This window comes from Mus caroli, chromosome 9 (genome assembly GCF_900094665.2).
Source record: "Mus caroli chromosome 9, CAROLI_EIJ_v1.1, whole genome shotgun sequence".
In the NCBI taxonomy this organism is placed as follows: Eukaryota; Metazoa; Chordata; class Mammalia; order Rodentia; family Muridae; genus Mus; species Mus caroli.
Genome location: NC_034578.1, coordinates 17,152,188 through 17,174,563, shown reverse-complemented (window position 1 = coordinate 17,174,563; position 22,376 = coordinate 17,152,188). Strand labels below are relative to the sequence as shown.

Here is a 22,376-nt window from a genome sequence, read left to right as displayed (position 1 = left end):
ATTTTTAAAGACTTTAAGCTGTTCTTCGAAAGGTAAACTGAGGCAGGTGGGAGGGGTAGCTGGGATAGGAGAGCCTTGGAGGGTGAAACCCACCCCTGACGTTTTCAAGCGAGTAAACAATCGGAGCCTTTTCCCCGCGTCCCCCGCCCTCAGAACCCCCCTTCCGGCACCTAAATCCGGAGTTGCCGTGACTCACGCTCCCGCCTCCCTCAGCGCCGTGCCGAGCGAACGAGCAAAGAGCGAGTGGGAATCCGAGCGCGTCGCCATCCCTCCTCCCGGCTCTGGCTGAGCCCCGATGGCTGCTGGGTTGGGGGGTGGAGTGCTGTGCGCCCTCGTTTCCCACTTCCCTCCCTGGCTAGATCGCTGCTCGGGCGCTGCAATGTCCCTTGGCCCTCGCCCTCGCCCCCTACATCACCTCTCCTGGTCGTCTGGGGGACAGGCCTTGTATTCTTGCCCCCACCCTCGTTCTTATTAACACACAGGCAACTGAACCTTTCCCAATTTCCAACTTCCTCAACCGCTTTTCTCTAGCTGGAGGGGACTCCTAGCGTGGGTGAAGGAACGCGGCATAAGAACTGGCCCCCCACCAACAGCCCCAGGTGTTCCCCAAAGCCAGAACTGTATCTGTTCCCCTACTTTTCTCAGGAACCTTCCCCCAAACATCTAAACAGGATTTGCGAGTGTCATGTTGCCCAGCTGTTACCTTGTAACCATAGGCCCCAGCTCTGGACAGAGTCATAGGGCGGTGAACCTGGAGGTGTGGAATGGGGGAGGGTCAGGCTACAGGTAAAAGGCTCTGGGCCAAGACTGGTATTTGAAGGCTCAAGGACTGAGGTGAATCAAGCTGGACTTGAACTAAATAGAGGCTGGAGTGTGGGAGGGGGGACTTTCCTCTCATCTGGAAATAAGTATCATGGCTTAAGCAGAGACCCTAGGACCCTCCAAAGGAGTGGGTGGGGTTGTGGATAGGTTGTGGATTGCCATTACAAAGATGAGACCTGGGAACTGAGCCTGGGCAGGGGTGGCCTGGTAGTCAGAGCCGGCTCAGCTCTTTGGCTCTCTAACTGAGGGCTTGCCAAGACGTGGGGGCAGGGCTAGGATGCCCTGGGAGGACTCAGATGAGGAATAGCTAGAAAGCACAAGTAGTGGGCTGGTGCCATGGCTCAGCCGGTAAAGGTGCGTGCTGCCCAGCCTGACCACTTGAGGCAGGTCCTCAGACCCCACATGGTAGAAAGAGAAAACCGAATCTTAATATTTGTCCTTTGACCAAAACACAGAACACAATAAATAATGAGGTAAACAAACAAACAAACATAACAAATAACATAGTTAAAGGAAAAAAAGAGCAGATAGGGCTTGGCCTTATTTTCAAACACCCCAAGCCTTGATGCTACTCCAATCCTGGTTAGCTGAGGGGTCAAGAATATTGCCAGCAGGGAAACTGAGGCAGCTGCACCACACGCAGGTCTAAGGCCAGCCTTCCACCCTGTGAATTTAGTGGGCATCCTGAAGGCTCTGGAGGAGTGCAAACCCTTTTCATCCCTGCAGCCCCCTGCTGAATCAGGCAACTGAGGCTGCCAGGGCTCCTAGAAAAGCTGCCACAAATAAGTCAGCAGGCTTCAGACTAGGAAGCTACACTTACAAAAGGCTGGGCACCCTGGAGGGACTTTTGGTTAGCTTGATTCTTCCATGCTTACCTCCCAGTCTAATCGCCCTCCTGCCTACCTGCTGGCACAGGTTCTGGTGATGAATATCCGAGGCAGGACCAGCCGGTACTTGGGCCTTGGCATTGCAGGGACTCCGGGATCTGAGGGCTCAGGCTAGGCCCAGCCTGGACCAGGGCTTGATGAGAGATGGTGGTGCAGGTTGGCACCAAGCATATTGGCACCGCAGGACTCTGGAGTCTCTCGGGGCCTCTGTGGGGGGACATGGTGGAATTGGGGCTTGTCTTACAGGTCTAACTGCCAGGAGGAATATAGCTACTTAGGCACCCCAGAGAGCAGCTAATGGGCACATCCAGACCTCTCGTTTTTGAGCCTCCCATGGAGGCTGCCCTCCCACACTTAGGCGAGGAAGAGTCCCTTTAGGCCATAGTAATTTGCAGTGGGAGGGGAACTTACGTAGCCTAGGCTGGCCTGGAATTCTTGGTCCTGCCTCAGCTTACTGCATGCTACCCTTACAGACCTGTGCTGCTGTGCCCTCCTTTGTCATCTTTCCCCACGCTATGTTCTTTCTTTCCTTCCTTTTACACAGTCTTGCTGTGTTGCACTGGCTGGTCTTGCGAGCACCACCTGCCTCTCCTCTCAAGCACTGGGATCAAAAGCTCTGTATCCGGGGCTGGTGAGATGGCTCAGTGGGTAAGAGCACCCGACTGCTCTTCCAAAGGTCCAGAGTTCAAGTCCCAGCAACCACATGGTGGCTCACAACCATCAGTAACGAGATCTGGCGCCCTCTTCTGGAGTGTCTGAAGACAGCTACAGTGTACTTACATATAATAAATAAATCCTTAAAAAAAAAAAAAAAAAAAAAAAAAGCTCTGTATCCAGTATCACCCTTTGTAAGTGATCCACTCGTATTTTCTAGTGAGTTTTTCCTTTTGCCTTAGTTTCCCCTATCTCTGAGACCCACAAGATCTCACCCAGGGCAATCTTCCTCCACCTGCTGCCAAAACTATCTCCCTGAAAAGCCACAGAAAGGATCCCTCACAACTATCTTAGGGCTAAAAATTCGTCAATCTGGATGGAAAGCAGTGGGAGAAAGTAAAATCAAAGGGGTAAACTGAGGCACAAGTGTACACACTCAGAAAACAGCTACCTTGACTATAGGGGTGTGTCAACATCTTGCCTAAGCTCCGCCCCAAACCCAGGTCCTGCCTCCGCCCCGCCCCTGGGGCCTAGATCTGGTTTGTGAACAGGTTCTGGCGGGTCCCCAGCTCCCCAAGGGCCAGAGAGCCCGGGTCAAGGGTCACCTGCCTGTGTAGAGGGCCAGAGGCACCTTCCGTTAGAACCCGCGGGCTCCCCCTGCAGACTGAGTCTGGAACCTTCCCAGCCCCTTCACCTATCGCTCGCTCATCTCTCCCAAAGGTGTGTGTGACGTCGGCGGACGTCAGCAAACAGCTGACGCAAAGCTTGCGGAGATGACGTCCTCTGGTTACCATGATGACCGGTGACGCACGCGCGCTAGAGAGGGTGCAGGTGCGGCGGCAGGCCTCTGGAGGCGCAGTGGCCCCACTGCTAGTTCCTCGCGGCCCCACGCTGGGACTTCCCTGTCCGGGAATCCCACGGAGGAGCCGGCCGCGTGCTGCGCGTGGTCCGAGCTGGGGGCCGGAGGAAGCGCTCCTTCGAGCTGTCGGGCTTTCTGCTACACCCAAAATCCCCGAAATAGCTGCGGTGTGCGGGGGCCGGCTCAGAGAGAGACGGCGGCTTCTGGGCACAGATGGGGGACGCACAAGGCAGAGGCGCGGAGACAGACAGGGACTGGTGGAAATAGAAACAGACAGACAGGGACACAGACACAGCTTGCGGTGACGGGGGAGGGAGAGACCGGCTGACAACCTTCGCACCCTGGCACTGAAGATGTGGGTTGGTGACCATGGATCTTTGATTTTACCTCTCTGAACCTCAGTTCTTTCCAGACAGTGTGTCATGTAGCTCAGGCTAGCCTCAGACTTCCTCCCTATGACCTTGAATATCTTATCCCTCTTCCTTCACTTCGGTGCTGGGATTACAAGTTTGCAATACTAAACCCGTCTAATAGGTCTAGTTTAGGGCTTCCTGCACAGTATGCTATGCAAGCGCTCTACCATCTGAAGTACATCTCCAGACCCCAAAAAACAAGACACAAACAAACAAAAACCCCAAGGTCTCACTATGTAGACCAGGCTGGTCGTCAATTCACAGGTCCACTTGCTTCTGCCTTCTGAGTAGTAAAGGCATTCACTAGGGGGGTTTCTGCTTCGTATATGCCATCCTCCACTGAGTGCTGTCTCATCTTCAAGGGCCCCAAAGGAAAATGACATGCCCACTAAAACTTCTGTTCTTCTATAGAGTGCTTTAATTTTTCAGCAGCAGGGAGGGCCGCAGTGATGTTTTGTTATTTTTGTTGTTGTTATTACTACTACTGCCTATGTTGCCTATATCTCTGACCTATATCTGCCTACATTGGCATATCAGCTGCCTGGGCTGAGGGAAATGTGCTTGCTGTGTAAGCCTGGGGATCTGAGTTCAGATCCTAGCACCCATGTAAAAGCTGGATGGAGGGGTGCACCTGTAACCCTCCATGCTACAATGGGAGGTGGGCATGAGGATCCTGGGGCACAATGGCAAGCTATTCTAAAGAAATTCTGAGGTAGGACATGGTGGCACATGCCTTTAATCCCAGCACTTGGGAGGCAGAGGCAGGCGTATTTCTGAGTTTGAGGCCAGCCTGATCTACAAAGTGAGTTCCAGGACAGCCAGGGCTATATAGAAAAACCCTGTCTCGAAAAACCAAAAAAAAAAAAAAAAAAAAAAAAAAAAAAAAAAAAGAAAGAAAGAAAGAAATTATGATCTTCCAGTTCAGTATGGGACTCTTTCAAAAATTAGGCTGGGTGTGGGGTGGACTTCTTTAATCCTAATACCCCAGAGGCAGACAGATCTCTGAGTTGGAGGCCAGCCTGATCTACATAGTGTGTCCCACCCAGCACAGCCAGGGCTACACAGAGAAACGGTTTCAAAAGTAAAATAAGGCAGTGGTGGTGCACACCTTTAATCCTAGCACTTGGGAGGCAGAGACAGGCAGATTTCTGAGTTCAAGGCCAGCCTGGTCTACAGAGTGAGTTCCAGGACAGCCAGGGCTACACAGAGAAACCCTGTCTTGAAAAACAAAAGATAAACAACAACAAAAGAACCCCACAACAACAGAAAAAAAAAAAGAAAGAAAAAGAAAAGAAAGAAAGGAATCAGCTTCAGACAGGGAAGAACATTTTATCCCCCCCCCCCACCCCCCAGACAGGGTTTCCCATAGCGCAGGCTGACTTCAAACTTGCTATGAAGCCCAGGCTGAATTTGAATTCCTGATTCTTCTGCCTCCAGATTGTTTGTTTTGTTTTGTTTTGTTTTGTTTTGTTTTGTTTTATAGACAGTGTTTCTCTGTGTAGCCCTAGCTGTCCTGGAACTCTCTCTGTAGACAAAGCTAGCCTGGAGCTCAGAAACCCACCTGCCTCTGCTTCTTGAGTGCTGGAATTAAAGTTGTGTTGGCACCAACTAGTGAGCCTCCAAGTTTTTGTTTGTTTGTTTGAGATTTATTTATGTATATGAGTACACTGTAGCTGTCTTTAGATACACCAGAAGAGGGCATCAGATATCATTACAGATGGTTGTGAGCCACCATGTGGTTGCTGGGATTTGAACTCATGACCTCTGGAAGAACAGTCAGTGCTCTTGACCGCTGAGGCATCTCTCCAGCCCATGTACATCCAGCTTTTTTTTGTTTGTTTGTTTGGTTGGTTTTGGTTTTTCGAGACAGGGTTTCTCTGTATAGCCCTGGCTGTCCTGGAACTCACTTTGTAGACCAGGCTGGACTGAAACTCAGAAATCCACCTGCCTCTGCCTCCCGAGTGCTGGGATTAAAGGTGTGCGCCATCATGCCCGGCTGTGCATCCAGTTTTTATGTGTTTGATTACAGCTATATCTACCACATCCTACTAAGTTATTTCTGTGTGATGGGACTCAGATAATTTCCAGTCTATCACAAATGACTAAGACTTGGGGTGGAAAGTGAGTGAGATGCTAAGGATCAAAGCCAGAGTCTCATGAGTGCAGACAGGCATGCGGCTATTAAGCTATATGATGCTCCCTGCTTTTGTATATGGTATATGATGTGGTGTGTGTGAGAGAGAATTCTGATACATAGCCCAGGATGGCCTCAAACTCAAAGTCTTCCTCACTCAGTCTGCCAAGTGCTGAGACAGATGTGAACCGCCAAGCCTGAATCTTTCCACTTTTTGAGATTGCACATTCTATGTTGTCCTGTTGGCTGCCAGCTCCTAGGATCATGAAGCTCTTCTGCCTTAGTTTAAGTATCTAAGACCACAGTCATGTGTCACTGTGCCCAGTTAGACATGGTTGGACACTGTCACCCCCCTCCATGTTACAGAACACCAAAACTAATTCTTCCTAGCTTCTTTTTCTTGTCTTATTGCAATGGCTGAGATGGTAATACAATGTAAGGTAGAAAAGCTGAATATGAATGTCTTCTGATTGTATGGGGCAATGGCACCCTCTCTTTATGCTCCCACAGACAAACGTAAAGAATGCTAAAATAAGGAAGGGACAAGGGAATAATGCAGTGTATCTGCAAGAGACTCTGGTACTACAGTTTCATAGGCTCTGGGAGAAAGAAATGTTGTGACTGTCCTGGAACTCACTGTGTAGACCAGACTGGCTTTGAACTCAGAGATCTACCTGTCTTTTCTTCTTGAGTACTAGGATTAAAGGCCTGCACAACCACATCTGGCTCTGATGTTCTGTTTTCATGTATATGAACCTGTGTATGGGGTGCATTCACATGTGGGTACATTAGACTTCTTATTTATATTTTATGTATATAGGTGTTTTGTCTGTATGTATCATGGTTAAATGCTCTGGAGTTTCAGGTAGTTACAGATGGCTGTAACCTGCCATGTGAGTGCTGGTAATTGAACCTGGGTCCTCTACAAGAGCATCAACTGAGCCATCTCTCTACTCTTTTAAAGGCTGTGGAATGAAAGAAGGGAAGAAGAGGGGCTGGAGATATGGCTCAGCGATTAAGAGCTCTGACTGCTCTTACAAAGGTCCTGAGCTCAAATCCCAGCAACCACATGGTGGCTCACAGACATTTGTAATGAGATCTGATGCCCTTTTCTGGTGTGTCTGAAGACAGCTACAGTGTACTTATCTATAAGTAAGCCTTTTTTTTTTAAAGGGGGCAGGGAGAGAATGAGTGTAGCTGCAAGAGAGTCTGGTAATACACTCTGGGTTTTGAAGGCTCTAGAAGGAAAGAGAGTCTGTTAGCATAGGTTTCTGTTCTTCGGGTTCTAGAAAAAAGGAAGAAAGGCACCTTCTCTCTCTATGCACACCGCTATGCTTAGCCCTATAGAGAACAGAGCTTGAAGTATGATACCTAGATTCTATAATCATAACAGCATGGCTGCAGTCAAATCCTACCTCTGCCACGTCCTGGTGATGTTACCCTGGATAAATCACCCGGCCTCTCTGGGCTTCAGTTTTCTCACCTGTAACATAAAGGTACTATTTAGCTCATATATGCTGAGGCTGATGTGAGGATAAAAAAGATAAGGCAAGGGAAACTCTGAACACATGGTCTAGGCACTCACAAAATGCCAGCTGCCATCCTATTTATTATAGTAATTGCTATGGCCGGGCTTTGCAGCACATGCCGTTAGTCCCAGCACTTGGGAGGCAGAGGCAGACTGTTCTCTGAGTCCCAGACTAACCTGGTCTACAGCGTGAGTTCCAGGACAGCCAGGGCTACACAGGGAGAGAGGTACAGGGTGTCCTTGAGAGGCCATAAAACATTCAGAGAGGCTGGCTCTGTTAGTCTCCTTGCCATTCCTAAATACTTAAAAAGTATTCAGACCTCAGGACCTTTGTACATTCTTTTCTTACCACCTAGAAAGTGTCTCAAAGTATTCTATGTTCTTTTAAATCCTGGATCCCTTCACCCTGTTAATGTTATCTAACTTAACATTTAAACTACTTTTTAAATGTGTGTGTGTGTGTGTGTGTGTGTGTGTGTGAACTGAGTGTAGGTGGACACATGTGCCACTGCCCTCATGCAGAGGCTGCAGAAGAACTTTCAGGAGTCAGCAGCTTTCTGCTTCCACCATGGAATACCAGGATCAAACTCAGGTCTTCTCATTTGTGAGATGTTGAGAACTGGTCCTAATACTTTGTCTTAATTTGGCTCTTAAAGCTGAGCTTCCAGATATGAGGGTCCCTGCCCCGAGTTGGCTTTGATTGGTAATAAAGAATTGCCATGGGGCTGGAGAGATGGATCAGCGGTTAAGAACACTGACTGCCCTTCTGAAGGCCATGAACTCAAATCCCAGCAACCACATGATGGCTCACAACCATCCGTAATGAGATCTGATGCCTTCTCCTGGTGGGTCTGAAGACAGAGCTACAGTGTACTTACATATAATAAATAAATAAATAAATAAATAAATAAATAAATAAATAAATCTTTTTTTAAAAAACCTGTATTAAGCCAGGCGTGGTGGCACATGCCTTTAAGTCCAGCACTCGGGAGGCAGAGGCAGGCAGATTTCCAGCCTGGTCTACAAAGTGAGTTCCAGGACAGCCAGGGCTATACCTGGCTGAAACCCTGTCTCGGGGAAAAAAAAAAAAAAAAAGAAAAAAAAAAACCTGTACTAATGCTTATGCATAATTAGTATATTAGTGAAGGAAAGGAATATGCACGAAAGGCCAGGTCAGAACCAGTGGGTGGGTATGCTCAGTGTCAGCACTCGACTCCCCAAAGACCTGGGCTCCATTCCCAGCCCTGCAAAGAGAAAGGGAATGGGGTCTGAGAACAAACCCTTGTTCAGTCCCTCAATACCCAGGGCCACATCAGAATCCACTCTCTACGGCATGCATGTTCAGTAGGAGAATAGCTTTGTATGGATTAGACAGCCTGTGTGTTGGCAGAGAAATTCACCTCCCATAGCTGCTCTCCCTGGGCAGCCAGTTGGAAACATCTTTTCATCTGTCTCATGGCTCCAGCTTTTTAAATGGAGTCACTTGTTTGCTTTTGGTTTTGTGACAGGTCTCTCGATGCAGCCCTCACTGACCTAGAACCAAAGATCCAGCTCCTGTCTCCCGAGTCCAGCAGGCCAGGCCCTGGGCTCAGTTGGGTCTCTATAGGTAAGGCTACTTTCTTAACTGTCCATAACCATTCCTTTGTACAACTAAGAGGCCGTCTCACACAGGGCCCAGACCGGCCTGGAATTCCAGCCCTTCTGTTGGGACTGCCTGAGTGCTGGGATTAGACACACACTACTTTTTCTTTCCTACCTTCTTTTTCTCCACTTGAAAAAAAATTACATTTAGCTGGATATGGTGGTGCATGCCTTTAATCCCAGCACTCAGGAGGCAGAGACAGGTGGATTTTTGTGAATTTGAGGCCAGCCTGGTCTACAAAGTGAGTTCCAGGATAGCCAAGGATCTGTACACAGAGAAACCCTGTCTTAGAGAAATAAACAAAACCCAAAACAACAACAAAAAAGAAAAAACAGTTCCATTTATTTCTTTATGTGGGGACAGGAAGGGCGGGCATGCATAGCAGTGTATGTGTGGAGCTCAAAGACAGGGGTCGGCTCTCTCTTCCACCATGCGGATCTTCTATTTGCAGACTTGGTGGTAAGCACCTTTACTCTCTAAGCCATCTTTTTAGCCACTTACTCATTTTTATAAGAATGATGATTCAAATCCTATGTAAGAGAGCAGCAAGGCAGGGTGGCTAGCACCTGTCTTCCTAGCACTTGGGGAGAGAGGCAGGAGGGTCAGGGGTCTAAGATCAGCCTAGGGAACTTGTGACCCTGTCTCAAAAACAAAAAAAGCCAGGTAGAGTAGCTAATTGGTTCATGATAACCCTTTTTTCCTGTTGTCTAATTATCTGAATCAAGTCTGAATTTTAATTTCCTTTCACTTAATCAGGATTTTTTTTTTCTTTAAAGACAGGGTCTCACTGTGTCCCTGACTATCCCAGAACTCATCCTGTTGCCAAGGCTTTCCTGGAACTCACAACAGTCTGCCTCTGCCTCTAGAGTACTGGGGTTAAATGTGAGGGTTACCATCCCAGGAAAGACTTTGGTTTTGAGACTGGATCTCCTGAAGCCTAGGCTGGCCTCAAACCCCATTGTCAGCCTGGAGCTCTCAGTCTTCCTTGCTGCCTCTATCTCCCAAGTGCTGGGATGTCAGTCAGCCAGCACCTCCATTGCTGGCAGAATTTTCCTTATAATGGTCTAGTTTATATACAAAGACTTGTTTATAGATGGATCTTGCTCCCTGGCCAAGCAGAAACAGGGACCTAAGTGTGTCTCCTTTGCTGCAACTATGGTCTGGCCAAAGTGGCTGGTGTTTACAGTAGGTAGTTAGGGACAGGAATGAAATAAACAAAGAAGTGGATTTTGGAGCAAAGGCATGCTTGGCTCCTGGCCTGCCTTACTCTCAGCCTCTAAATAGCTGAAGAAATAGAAGCGCAGGAACACACAACAAATGGCTGGGATCTCTGAAATCTCACTGCAGCTAAGTGGTGTTTGCAGTGAGGATTCCCGCCTCCAGCCTTAGCCCAGCCCCCAAACTGTAGAGGATACCAGCACTACAAAGAAACAGGACACACCCTAGCACTCTGCTCTGGGGGAAGGTGGGCCACCAGGGATTGAAGAGAGGGAACCATCTCTAAGTAACTCCGGTTTGAGTGTCTTTCCCAGTCCCCAGGGGCTGGACACAGCTGGCAATGCTTGGTGATGTCACCGGAGGTCCCCGTTCCCAGCCATTAGGCAGCGCCAGTGTCAGGAACCTAGTTGGGAACACACACACAAAGAGCACAGAATGAGGTGATGTGGAGACCCTACAGGAACGTACCAAGCCAAGAGTGGAGTGGATTATTGCTTTCTTGGGAGAGTTAGAGGAAATCCATGATCTAGATGTCCTACCTTCGTGGAGTCAGCGCCCCCACCCACTTCCCTACACAGCTGACAATCCAAAACTTACCTTGCTAGGAAAAGGGGCTGGAGAGAAGAGCCCCGCCCTCTCTGGCCTGGGGTCAGACCCTTTGCTGCTAGGTGTGGGTATATGGGAGACCCTCCAGATGTATGTCCGTCATGCGCGAGCCCAGGCTGGGATAGACTGCTCCTGCTGCTGTGCTGAATTGCCAAGCTTGAGGAAGAGGAGGGGGAAGAGAAAGGGGACTCTCCAGCTCTTCCCACCCACTAAGGAGTTTGAGCGCGAGGGGGAGGGGCCACAGAGGGTAAGGATTTTTATGTCCACCACACCTGCGGTTCCATGGGCAGGAAACACCCCCAAATCTGCAGATCTTTATTCGTTTCAGAAAGCCCCCTCTCCAACAGCTCCTGAAAGGTTGGGGAGGGGTCCTTCCCAAGCCAAACAGAGAGCACTCCTTTCCTTCCACCAGACACCACCGCAGCGGAATACATCCCTTAATCTGGGATAATCCTGGTTCCAGGAGGCATCGTGAGTTTCTAAATCCTGTATCAAAGCATTGAAAGGGATGTGCGACCCTGAGTACCTCAAACTAAGATAAAATGGACTCCTTTAAGACCCAGCCTAAATACAGAGGTTAAGGGGAGCTGGAAGAGGCTGTGGGCAACTCCAGAAAGTGAAGACCAGAAAAGACCTGTCCAGTGCCTTCGGGGTCCCCCTGGGGGCAGGGCTGTCAACACTGTCGCTGCTTAAACCTCAGCGACACCCAGAGGCGGAGAAAGGAGCCATTTTTAGGTGAGGGATTCTGGAGGGCTGCTTACGAGTGGGAGTGGCGCGCGTGGTGGTGGTGGTGGTGGTGGTGGTGGTGGTGGTGGTGGTGGTGGTGGTGGAGTATGAAGACTGTGTTAATCACCATCTGCTTCTGATCCCCACACAAGGACAGGTCTGTAGCATCCGGCATGTACCAACCCTGACTGAAATACTGCTTTCTGTCCTAGAGCAGGGTTAAGTCAGAGGGCGCTCCGCTTGCCACGCCACCAAGACTAAAGACATGAGTTTAATACCTGGGATCGCCATTGAGGAAGAAGACAACTGACTCCCGGAAGTTGTTTTCTGACTTCAACGTGTGCATTCTAGAACTCACCATCTTCCCCATAAATAAATAAATCTAATATCTATTTCTTTTGAGATACAGTCTCTCTACAGCTCTGGCTATCCTGGTACCCACTAGGTAGACAAGCTGGCTGCCTCCACCTCCAGAGTGTGCCACCACCACCAATCAATGAATGTAATTTCTTAAGTACTGGAGCTGAGTAAGAAAATACTTAAGTACTGGCTCAGTGGGTAAAGATGCTGGCTACCAAAGCTGGACGACTAAAATTTGATTCACAGGGCCCACAAGGTAGAGAACTAACTCCAGTAAATTATCTTAAGACCTTCACATTGTGCACCCTGCCTGGTGTGCGTGCCTAACACACACACACACACACACACACACACACACGAGCGTGCTCAGACTTTTTCTTTTTTGGTTTTGTTTTCTTTTTTTTTCTTTTGTTTTTTGTTGGTTTTGTTTTGTTTTTTCCCCAAGACAGGGTTTCTTTGTATAGTCAGTCCTTCCTGTCCTGGAACTCACTCTGTAGACCAGGCCGGCCTCTAACTCAGAAATCCGCCTGCCTCTGCCTCCCAAGTGCAGGGATTAAAGGCGTGCACCACCACTCCCTGGCCAGACTTTTTCTTTAAAGGACTGAGGCTGGGGAGACAGTTTAGTGGCACTTGCCACCAAGCCTGATGAACTGAATTTGATCAGTGGGATCCACATGGTGGAACAAAACTGACTCCAGAAAGTTGTTTTGACGTTCACGTGTGTACAAACACATACCAAATTAATAAAATGTCATTTTAAAAACCTACTTATGGGCTGGAGAGATGGCTCAGCGGTTAAGAGCACTGACTGCTCTTCCAGAGGTCCTGAGATCAATTCCCAGAAACCACATGGTGGCTCACAACCATCCTTAATGAGATCTGAAGACAGCTACAGTGTACTTACATATAATAAATAAATAAAATCTTTTTTTTTTAAAAAAAAACAAAACAAAACCTACTTATTTAGCTGAACATGGTGGTCCACGCCTTTAATACTAGCACTTGAGAGGCAGAGGCAGGCGGATCTCTGAGTTTGAGGCCAGCCTGGTCTACAAAGCAAGTCCAGGACAGCTGACTTGTTTTATGTGTATCGTGTCTGCATATATGTCTATGTGAGAGTGTCAAACCTTCTGGAGCTGGAGTTACAGGCAGATGTGAGCTGCTATATGGGTGCTGGAAATTGAACCTGGGTCCTATGAAAGAGCAGCCAGTGCTCTTAGCTACTGAGTAATCGCTTCAGCCCCTAAGATGTAATTTAAATTTTTATTTATTTACTTATTTATTTAGCCAGGTGGTCCTGCTATATGCCTTTAGTCCCAGCATTTAATCTTCAGAGGCAGAGGCAGTCAGAGCTCTGAGTTCTAGGCTATTCTGGTCTATAGCGTGAGTTCCAGGACAGCCAAGGCTACACAGAGTAATTCTGTCTCAAAACAAACAAACAAATAAATATTTTAAAAAATTTAAGGGCAGATCTGGCATAGTGGGGCACACCTTTAGCCCCAGCACTGGGGAGAAGAGGTAGAAAGATCTGTTAGTTTGAAGTCAGCCTGGTCTACATAGTGAATTCCAAGACAGCCAGAGCTATACAGTGAGACTCTGTCTGGTGGTGGTGGGGGGGCAGGGGGCGAGAATTAAGGGCAAACATGATTAAAAAAAAATTGTGTATTAATGTTTTGTCTGCAAGTATATCTGTGCGCCACATGCATGCCTGGTGTAGTCAAAGGCCAGATGGGGACGTAATATATCCTGGGCTGGACTTACAGATGGGTGTGAGCGGCCATGTAGGTGTTGGGAACAGAATCCGGGTGCTCTGGAAGACCAGCCAGTCTCCAAACTATTGAGCCAACTTTCCGGCCTCAATTTTGACTTTTTTTTAGAGTATTGTAACAACCTCTAAAAACTTTTAGGTTGTGTAACAACCCTGACGTCCTGGAAATCACTCTGTAGGCTAGGCTGGCCTCGATCCGCCGGCCTCTGCCTCCTGAGTGCTGGCATAGCGCCACCACCGCCCAGCCAATTTTGACTTTTTGACAGTCTCAATATGTAGCCCTGGCTGGACTAGAACTCCTGGAGAGCCACCTGATTTTGCCTCTAGCGTACTTGGAATACCGTGGGCCACCACGCCCAACGCGACTAACCTTTTGTTTCTAAAGGATGGTCAGTCTGGTTTCGGCGGGAACTTCCAGAAGGCCTCACCACGTACTCCTGGCCCTTTAAAGAAGACCTCTGGTTGCCAATGCCGCCGACTCCCGTTGCTAAGGACGTAACGTCACGCGTCGACGCTGGGGCGGGGCCGTCCTGCGCGGCGCCCTGGGCGGAAGCGGAAGGGGCGGGGCTCGCCGAGCGGACTCTCTAGCCCTTGTGGGTCCCTGTTCAGCGCCCGGCCGTGTGGAGCCCCGGGAGCCAGTCCGGGCCTCCGAAGCGAAGATGGTGGACTACAGCGTTTGGGATCACATCGAGGTGTCGGACGATGAGGACGAGACGCACCCCAACATAGACACGGCCAGCCTCTTCCGCTGGCGGCACCAGGTGGGGCTGTGCGCGCTCATCCCCTTCCCCCCCACTCCCGGGACCCCCCGCTCTAGAGTTCTGACCTCTTCCCCAGGCCACCTGGCGTGGGGGCGGGGGAGACCTTAGTTATTGACATCTGGAGCCGCCTGCTCCACAATCTAGACTTTTCTCTTTCTTTTCTTTTTCTTTTCTTTTCTTTTCCTTCTTTCTTTTTTTTTTGAAACAAAATTTCACTGTGTAGCCTTCCCTGGCCTAGAATTTGCTGTGTAGAACAGGCTGGTTTCTAACTCACAGAGATCCTCCTGCCTCTGCCTTCCCAGTACTGGGATTAGAGACATGTGCCTTCATGCAAGGCCGGACTTTTTAATTCCATCCCAGGACTCCTGGCTTCTTCACCGTAATTCTTCACCTGTATCTCCAGGCGTTCTCTCTGTGCTACGGTTCTCTTCTCTTTGTAAGTTTACTTATTGTGTGTGTTCCCGTGTGCACGTGGCACAGCATGCCTATGGCGATCACAGGATAACTTGCAGAAATTGGGCGTCTCTTTTCACCATGTTGGAACTGGCTGTGGAACTCGTTACCCCACGTTGCCACAAGCACCTTTACACTCTGAGCCATTTTATCAGTTGGTAATACTTTAGTCAGAGTCTTGCCTCTCCCCATCCCCAAGCTGACCCTTGTAGGGTCCCCACCATCCTGTGCGGAACCTTCTGTTCTTCCTCAGAGTCTAGACCCCAGGTTCTGTTAGGTGGTCTCATAGCCCAGCCACGCACCCACTTCATATTGCACGTCTCCCTTCTGCCTCTCCTCACCACCTATAATCTGGAGCCACAAAACTTCTGATTATGGCATCTACTTCCCAGGATCTTAGGCATGAATTTCCATTAAGGCCCAGAGACGACCCCCCCCCCCAACTTCCAAACTAAATGAGCCCTTAATTTAACTGTCAATCTCTTGCAGCTGGGATTCCCCAGTCCAGGATCCCTTTCCCTAGGTTATAGACCAGAGCCCCCTTATCCTCTGTATTTAACCTCCATCTCCCCTCTTGCCCATCATTCAGTTCCAGTGGCTCTCCTTATTCTCACCTCCTGTAGACTCTTATTTCCCGTTACTCCAGGAAACCCCACCCACTTAACTTCCTGTTAGAACCTCTGCTCCTTCTAGTATAGTAAGTAGACCCCCTCCTGCCCACCATGGCTCCTGTATGAACTGTAGCCATCATTGAAAACTCACCAAACCAGGAGCCAGATGATGATGACACACATTTTTAATCCTAGCTCTCAGGGGGCAGAGGCAGGCAGGCCTGTGAGTTCAAGGCCAACCTGGTCTACAGAGGGTTCTACAGCTAGCTAGGGCTACACAGAGAAACCCTGTCTGGAGGGATGGGGCCGGGGGTTGGGTAGGACAAAGAAAGAGAGGGGGGAGGGGAGGAAGTGAAAGAAAAGACAGCTCACCAGCTCCCAACCCAGAAAACCAAGCCTGTCCTGTCCTACCTGCCCGTTCCCTCCAGCTTCATCTGTCTCTCTCCAGGGTTCAGAGCATCCTAGTTAACTCTGGACCTCCCAGATATTGTCCCACATCACCTTACTTTCTGAGCATGGTAGCACACCTGTAAACTCAGGTCTTAGGAGGCGGACGAAGGAGGATCTGGGATTCAGAGTCAGTCCTCAATATAGGGCAAATTCTAGGCTAGCCTGAACTACATGAGACAATTTCAAAAACCAAATGGGCTGGAGTTCAGTTGTATGGCATTGCCTTGGGCTCCATCTCTAGCACTGCTTAAAAGCTACCCATGGTGGGGCGGGCCTGTAGTCCGAGCACTGGGGAGATTGAAGCAGGAGGGTCAGAAGTTTAAAGTCATCAGCCACGGTAAGTGTGAGACTGGCACAGGCTACAGGGGATCCTGTCAACCACCAAGCAAATAAAATACAGTCCTCTGCAGTTTTACATCTGTCCAAAACAGATGCCCCAGATTGAGACCTTAGTGTGAGACCAAGTGTGAGCAAGCCATGCTCTTGACCCTCACTTGTGCCATTATTACCTGCAGGCCTGTAGCATACTACCAAGATGTGAGGGTGGCCTGGACGTGTGGTTCAGTGGTAGAGTACTTCTCTAGCATGCAAGAGGTACTGGGCTCCAACTCTGTCGCAGCAGTAAAGAGACAATGGCCTAAGCTGCTCCCCAAATTAAAGCATCTATACCCATATACTTGTGTGTCTTACACTCTTTGTTTAAGTTACATCTTAATTCTTTTGTGTGTGTTCATTCTTATGTGTGTGTAAATGTGCCGTGGTACCCTTGTGGCAGTCAAAGGATAACTTGATAGAGTCCACTTTCTCCTTACATGTGGGTTCTTGGGATCAAACTCAAGTCATCAGGCTTGGTAGCAGGCCTTTTCCCACTGAGCCCTCTCATTGGCCCCTGTGCTTGTTATACTCTCAAGCTGAGGGCAGGTACTTTCCATTTAGGAATTTTGCATCCCACCTTCTTGGGGAAAACTTCTCCTCATTACTCCTAGAAAATCCTTCCCCATCCTCCCCAAATCCAGCATTTGGCTCCCAGTCCCACCCACACACCTATTCCTTCCAGTTTCCTGGGAAGACCACCTGCCAGGCAGCAGTGTGTGGCAGCAGAGCAGCCCAGTGCCTCGCATAGCATTGTATTAGGAAGCATTGAAGAGCCACACACAGCTGCAGAACCATTCCCGGGAACACCTATTTCTGTTCTGTGAAGGTTTGTCTTCCTCCTGGGTAGAAAACAGTTGGGGCCTGCCGGGTGGGAGGGAGGCCTCTGGCCTGCTGGTACAGACTTTGTTTCCTGTCTTGCTGCCATGGCTGTAATACTGAGGAGGGAAGTGGGACCAACTGCCCTAGCACATGTGGAAGGACAGGCAGTCTCTGGTGTACACGCTGACTTTACCGTGTTCTATGTCCATCTGTGAGGGGCTGGATTCCTAAGCGCTGAGCAGACCTTGACAGCGCACATTTCAGGTCTGTGACCCTGGTGTGCTCTGACTTGGAGGGCTCTCTGACTGCTCTGACTTTCCTGAGATGGGAGTAGGACCCAGGTGCTCTGTGCAGTATGTAAGTTCCTGGTGTTTAACAACTGCTTCTCTTGGGATAGTTCCTGCCATCACTGCTTAGGTGCTTGTGATTTCAGAAAACATTTGAAGCCAGATGTGATAGTGCACGGCTGTCATCTCAGCACTTGAGTGAGAGAGAGGCAGAAGAGTCAGGAACTCAAGCTATCCTTTGCCACATAGCAAAGGTGAGCACCCATGTAAAAATAAACAGCAGGGGCCCTGCAAGGTAGCTCAGTGGGGGAAGGCACCGGTCACCTGAGTTTGATTCCAAGAGAGACGGGACAACTGCAGGGTGTCCTCTGACCTCCGCAACCACACTATGGCACACATCTGTTCCTGCCACCATGCACACAATAAATTAAAATTTGAAATTAGCCAAGCAGTAGGGACATACACCCTTGATCCCAGCACTGGGAAGCTGTGGTGTATCTCTGTGAGTTCAAGGCCAGCTTGGCCTAGAGAAGGAATTTCAGGACAGCTAGGGCAGAGAAATTCTGTTGTTGTTGTTGTTGTTTAAATAAAATAAATAAATAAATAAATTTTTTAAAAATCTGGCTTGACCTGCTGTTGCAGGCTTGTGTTCCCAGCTCCTGGGGATGCTGAGGCAGGAGACCAGCATTCAAGGCCAGCCTCAACAACATAAGGCAACACCAGGTCAAACTAGGAAATACAAAAGGGTGGTGTGCAGTATGTGCAGCTCAGTAGCAGGCCGCTTGGGGAGCAAGTGGGCGACACTGGGTTCAGTCCCTGGTAGATCCCTACCAAAAAATATATATATATATATATGTGGAGGTTTGGGAAAGGGGGAGTGAGTTCCAAGCCCACCCTCCGAGGCTCTGTGGCCAGACATGTGGTATGTGGGGTTTCGTCTGGCTCCTTCCAATGTGCTCTATGGTGTCAGAATTCTGAGAACCTTTGTGTCTCTTCTGTAAGGGACACCCATGCCATCCTGTTACTTGTATAAGCCTGACCAGCCAGGTGGCTGCTGTCACCAACACCACAGTCCCTGTTTTTAGCTTCAGCCTCCCTGGCAGCTACTCAGAGGACACTAGGGAGAATGGTGGCGGTCCTCCAGAAGCCAGCAGCCTGGCAACTTCCTGCTGCTCTGGGCTCTGGTCAGTGACTTAGGAGAGCAGGCCAGGGCTGCTGTGTCAGGACTTATCATGTGTGCACATAAGTGGATTCATATAGAGGACACGGGAGACAGGCGTCGTGCTTCCCAGTTCTGCTCATTCTCTTGAGCAGGGTCTCTCACTGATCCTGGAGCTAGGCTGGGGGTCAGCAGGTCCCAATCATCCTCCTGTCTCTGCTCCCTACAGTACTGGGGTTATAGGTGGCAGTCTATTTGAGTGCTGGGAATGTAAAGGCAGGCCTCATGTTTGGGAGCCCTGTCACTAAAAGCAGTCTCACTGTAGCCATCCCCTGTGCAGCTTCTACCCTCCTGTGCTCCTTACTGTAATGCTTGGGCTTTTCATCAAGGGTGTGTGTGTGACAGGTGTGCTTTTACACATACACCCAGAGTGCATGTGTGCAGGGCAGCTTGAAGAGTCACTTTTCTCCTTCCACCTTGTAGATCCTGGGGTCGAACCCGGGTCATCAGGCTTGGCTGTGCGTTCCTGCTGAACCCTCTGACCTCATGCTTTGGTTTTTCTCCCAGTGTGCGAGCACTCGTGCATGTGGGTTTGACTTTTCACTATCAGGACACTGTTCAGGAAATTACACCAGGGGCAGATGAAGTTGCACACCTGAAATCACAGTGCTGGGAAGACTAAGAGGAGCGTCTGCGTGTAGGAGCTTAGGGCCAGCCTGGCCCACATGCAAGGGCCCATCTCTGAATGGATGAATGAAGGAATGAATGAATAACAGACATCATGACACATGACATGAGATCCATGTGCCTGCCTGGTAATATATACCAGTCATCCTGGCTGTCCTGAGGCTGAGGAGAGAGGATTGGAAGAGCAGGGACCCCCAGACTACAGAGTGACTTCTGATCTAGCCTGGGCAACTTCAAGGGACTGTCTTATAGTGAGAAGCTGGTCACAGTGTTGCTGCTTGTCACTGGAGTCCAAGGGAATAAGTCAGGAGCTTCACCACAGGTGTAAGCCACCATCAGCTACATAGTGGATTCCAGACTACATAGCAAGACAACAACATAGCAAAACAACAACAAAATGGGGCTGGCTAAAGGTGCCAGGTAAAGGTGCCCACTCCCAAGCCTGGGGGTCTGAGTTCAATCCCTGGAACTGGGCAGTGTCCTCTGATCTCCACATACCTGTGCTGTGATGTATGTGTGAGCAGATTCAAAGCATTAATAAAATGGCTGGGGGTGTAGTACTTGACCCTAAGTTCAGCCCCTAATACTGCAAAGTGAATACACCTACTTCCACATGTATATGTCCACACACAGAGGAGGACAACTTTGTAATGCGAGGGTTTTCCTGCTGGGGCGTGGGGCAGAAGCAGATGGATCTCTGAATTCAAGTCCAGCCTGATCTACAAAGCATGTTCTAGGACAGCCAGAGCTACACAGAGAAGCCCTATTTCAAAAAACCTAAATGGATAAATAAGTAAATAAATGGAGTTTTGGTGACTTTATTCTGTGTGTGTGTGCGTGTGTGCATCTGTATCTGTGTGTGCATATTTACCACAGTTCACACGTGGCGGTCAGAGCACAGCCTCGCCGCCTTGCTGTTGCTTCTCTCTGCACTCGGGTCACCAGGCCTGGCAGCTGCCATCTTTACCTTCTGAACCATCTCACTGGTCCTAAAATTTATTTTATTTTGTTTACTTGCTTATTTTATGTTTTGCCATAGGTTTCACTCTGCAGACAAGGATGGCCTTGTCCTCAGAGATCCTTCTGCCTCCATCTGCCCATTGTTGGGATTAAAGCCTTTTGCCTTCCATTTTATTTCAAGACAGTCTTCGCTGAGTTGCCTAGGCTGGCCTGGTACAAACTCAGGCTTCCTTCCTCAGCCCGCCTAAGTGCTTGGTTACAGAAGTGCTCCACTTGGGATTTTCTTTGGTTTTGTTTGTGGTGCTGGTGATGCAACCCAAGATGTCTCAAGATGGTAAGCAAGGGCTGGCCAGGTGGTTCAGTGGGTACAGCCACTTGCCACCAAGCCTGACACCCTGAGTTCAATCCCTAGCGCATGCACAGTGGAACTCATGCCAGTTGTCCTCTGACCTTTACGTGTTGCTGGGTTTTTGTTACTGTTTGTTTGTTTCCAAAATTAAAATGAGCAAGGTGTTTGTTGCTCAGTTGCTTCCCACACACAGTCAGTCCCTGTTGGCCTATCTCACACCTGCACTTGAGAGACCGGAGGATCAGAGTTCATGTTCATCCTGTTACATAGCAACGTTTTCATTAGTTAAACCTAGTCTTCAAAAAAACATAGACATGTGGCAGCAGGGCGCCAGCGGGTGGGTAGCACGTGGCTGTGTGCTCTGTAGTCAGGGCCCAGGGTGTGTCCCTGACCCAGGCCTGTCTGGTCCCCTGTGGTAGCAGGGTAGGAGTTCTTTTTATGACCGGCTGCTGACTGTCCCTGCCTGCAGGCCCGGGTGGAACGCATGGAGCAGTTTCAGAAGGAGAAAGAGGAACTGGACCGGGGCTGCCGGGAGTGCAAGCGCAAGGTAGCTGAGTGCCAGCGCAAGCTGAAGGAGCTGGAAGTGGCTGAGAGCGATGGCCAGGTGGAGCTTGAGCGCCTTCGAGCTGAGGCACAGCAACTGCGCAAGGAAGAGCGGAGCTGGGAGCAGAAGCTGGAGGACATGCGCAAAAAGGAGAAGAACATGCCCTGGAATGTGGACACGCTCAGCAAAGATGGCTTTAGCAAGGTGGGACACTGGCAAGAGCACTATGGAGTGCGGTCAGGCTAGCTGGGGGCAGTTCGGTGGTGGAGGCTAGACATGCCTGTAAAGACCCCAGGTCCACCCCTGTCTCCCCATCCCAGTAAACTAGAAAAGGAATTCTGACAGTGAGAGCCAGGCAAAGCCACCGGGTGGGGTGCGAGGATAAGGGAGGGACAGACAGACAGTTTGAGCTTGGGATTGGCTAGTGGAGGCCAACGAAGCCCATCCGTACCCTCTGATCTGCCCGAAGGCCCGCGGCCATGCCTCCGCCACCTTGATGCACTTAGCGACGCCACCGCCTCCGATGTGGACAGGATGGGCGCGGCGGCCACGGCCCCCAAACCCCAGGCGCGCCCCTGCCTTGCCCCAGCCCACTTGCCCTCTCACCCTGTCACAGAGCATGGTCAATACCAAGCCTGAGAAGGCAGAGGAGGACTCAGAGGAGGCAAGGGAGCAGAAACACAAGACCTTCGTTGAAAAATATGAGAAACAGATCAAGCATTTCGGTAAGTTCCTGCACAAAGGCTAGGTTAGGAGTCAAGGCCAGCGAAAGGCTTCCAATGGCCTCTGCGACATCTTCCCAACATCCTCCCCTGCAGGCATGCTCCACCGCTGGGATGACAGCCAGAAATACCTGTCGGACAATGTCCACCTGGTGTGTGAGGAAACGGCCAACTACCTGGTTATCTGGTGCATTGACCTGGAGGTAGAGGAGGTAAGTGTGCCCTTCCCAGCTGCGGGGACTCCCAGGCACTGCGCCTGCTGACCCCCCGCCCACTTCTTTGTCCTGGCAGAAATGTGCACTGATGGAGCAGGTAGCTCACCAGACCATGGTGATGCAGTTTATTCTGGAGCTGGCCAAGAGTCTGAAGGTCGACCCCCGAGCCTGCTTCCGGCAGTTTTTCACCAAGATCAAGGTAATGAGCTCCTGTACCACCAGGAAGTCCACAGTGCAGTGCGTGCTGTCAGATCTTTATCAGAGGGGCTTGAGGTGGTGACGTGGGGTTGACGGTGGCCGAACATGGCCATACATATGTATACTTGTGTGTGTGTGTGTGTGTGTGTGTGTGTGTGTGTGTGTGTGT

The 22,376-nt window shown here is 49.8% G+C and overlaps 2 protein-coding genes across 3 annotated transcripts in view; one reads left to right on the top strand and one right to left on the bottom strand.

Annotated features, from left to right (window-relative positions):
- The window catches only part of Pde4a (phosphodiesterase 4A), a 63,373-nt gene extending 49,294 nt beyond the window's left edge, over positions 1 to 14,079 (bottom strand). Inside the window, exons 1-3 of the mRNA XM_021171448.2 lie at positions 13,988 to 14,079; positions 7,185 to 7,252; positions 1,726 to 1,916 (exon numbers count right to left, since the gene is read on the bottom strand). Coding sequence (XP_021027107.1) covers positions 1,726 to 1,790 — 65 coding nt within the window. The 5' untranslated portion in view covers positions 1,791 to 1,916; positions 7,185 to 7,252; positions 13,988 to 14,079. The remainder of the gene's footprint in view (positions 1 to 1,725; positions 1,917 to 7,184; positions 7,253 to 13,987) is intronic.
- Positions 14,080 to 14,169: 90 nt separating this feature from the next.
- Cdc37 (cell division cycle 37) overlaps positions 14,170 to 22,376 on the top strand; it is a 10,963-nt gene continuing 2,756 nt past the window's right edge. Inside the window, exons 1-5 of one of the 2 annotated variants that reach the window (XM_021171788.2) lie at positions 14,170 to 14,378; positions 20,998 to 21,276; positions 21,689 to 21,797; positions 21,891 to 22,006; positions 22,086 to 22,208. In XM_021171788.2, the coding sequence (XP_021027447.1) occupies positions 14,277 to 14,378; positions 20,998 to 21,276; positions 21,689 to 21,797; positions 21,891 to 22,006; positions 22,086 to 22,208 (729 nt within the window). In that variant the 5' untranslated portion in view covers positions 14,170 to 14,276. Of the gene's footprint in view, positions 14,379 to 20,997; positions 21,277 to 21,541; positions 21,798 to 21,890; positions 22,007 to 22,085; positions 22,209 to 22,376 lie in introns of both variants that reach the window. The other variant, XM_021171787.2, reaches the window with a different exon arrangement.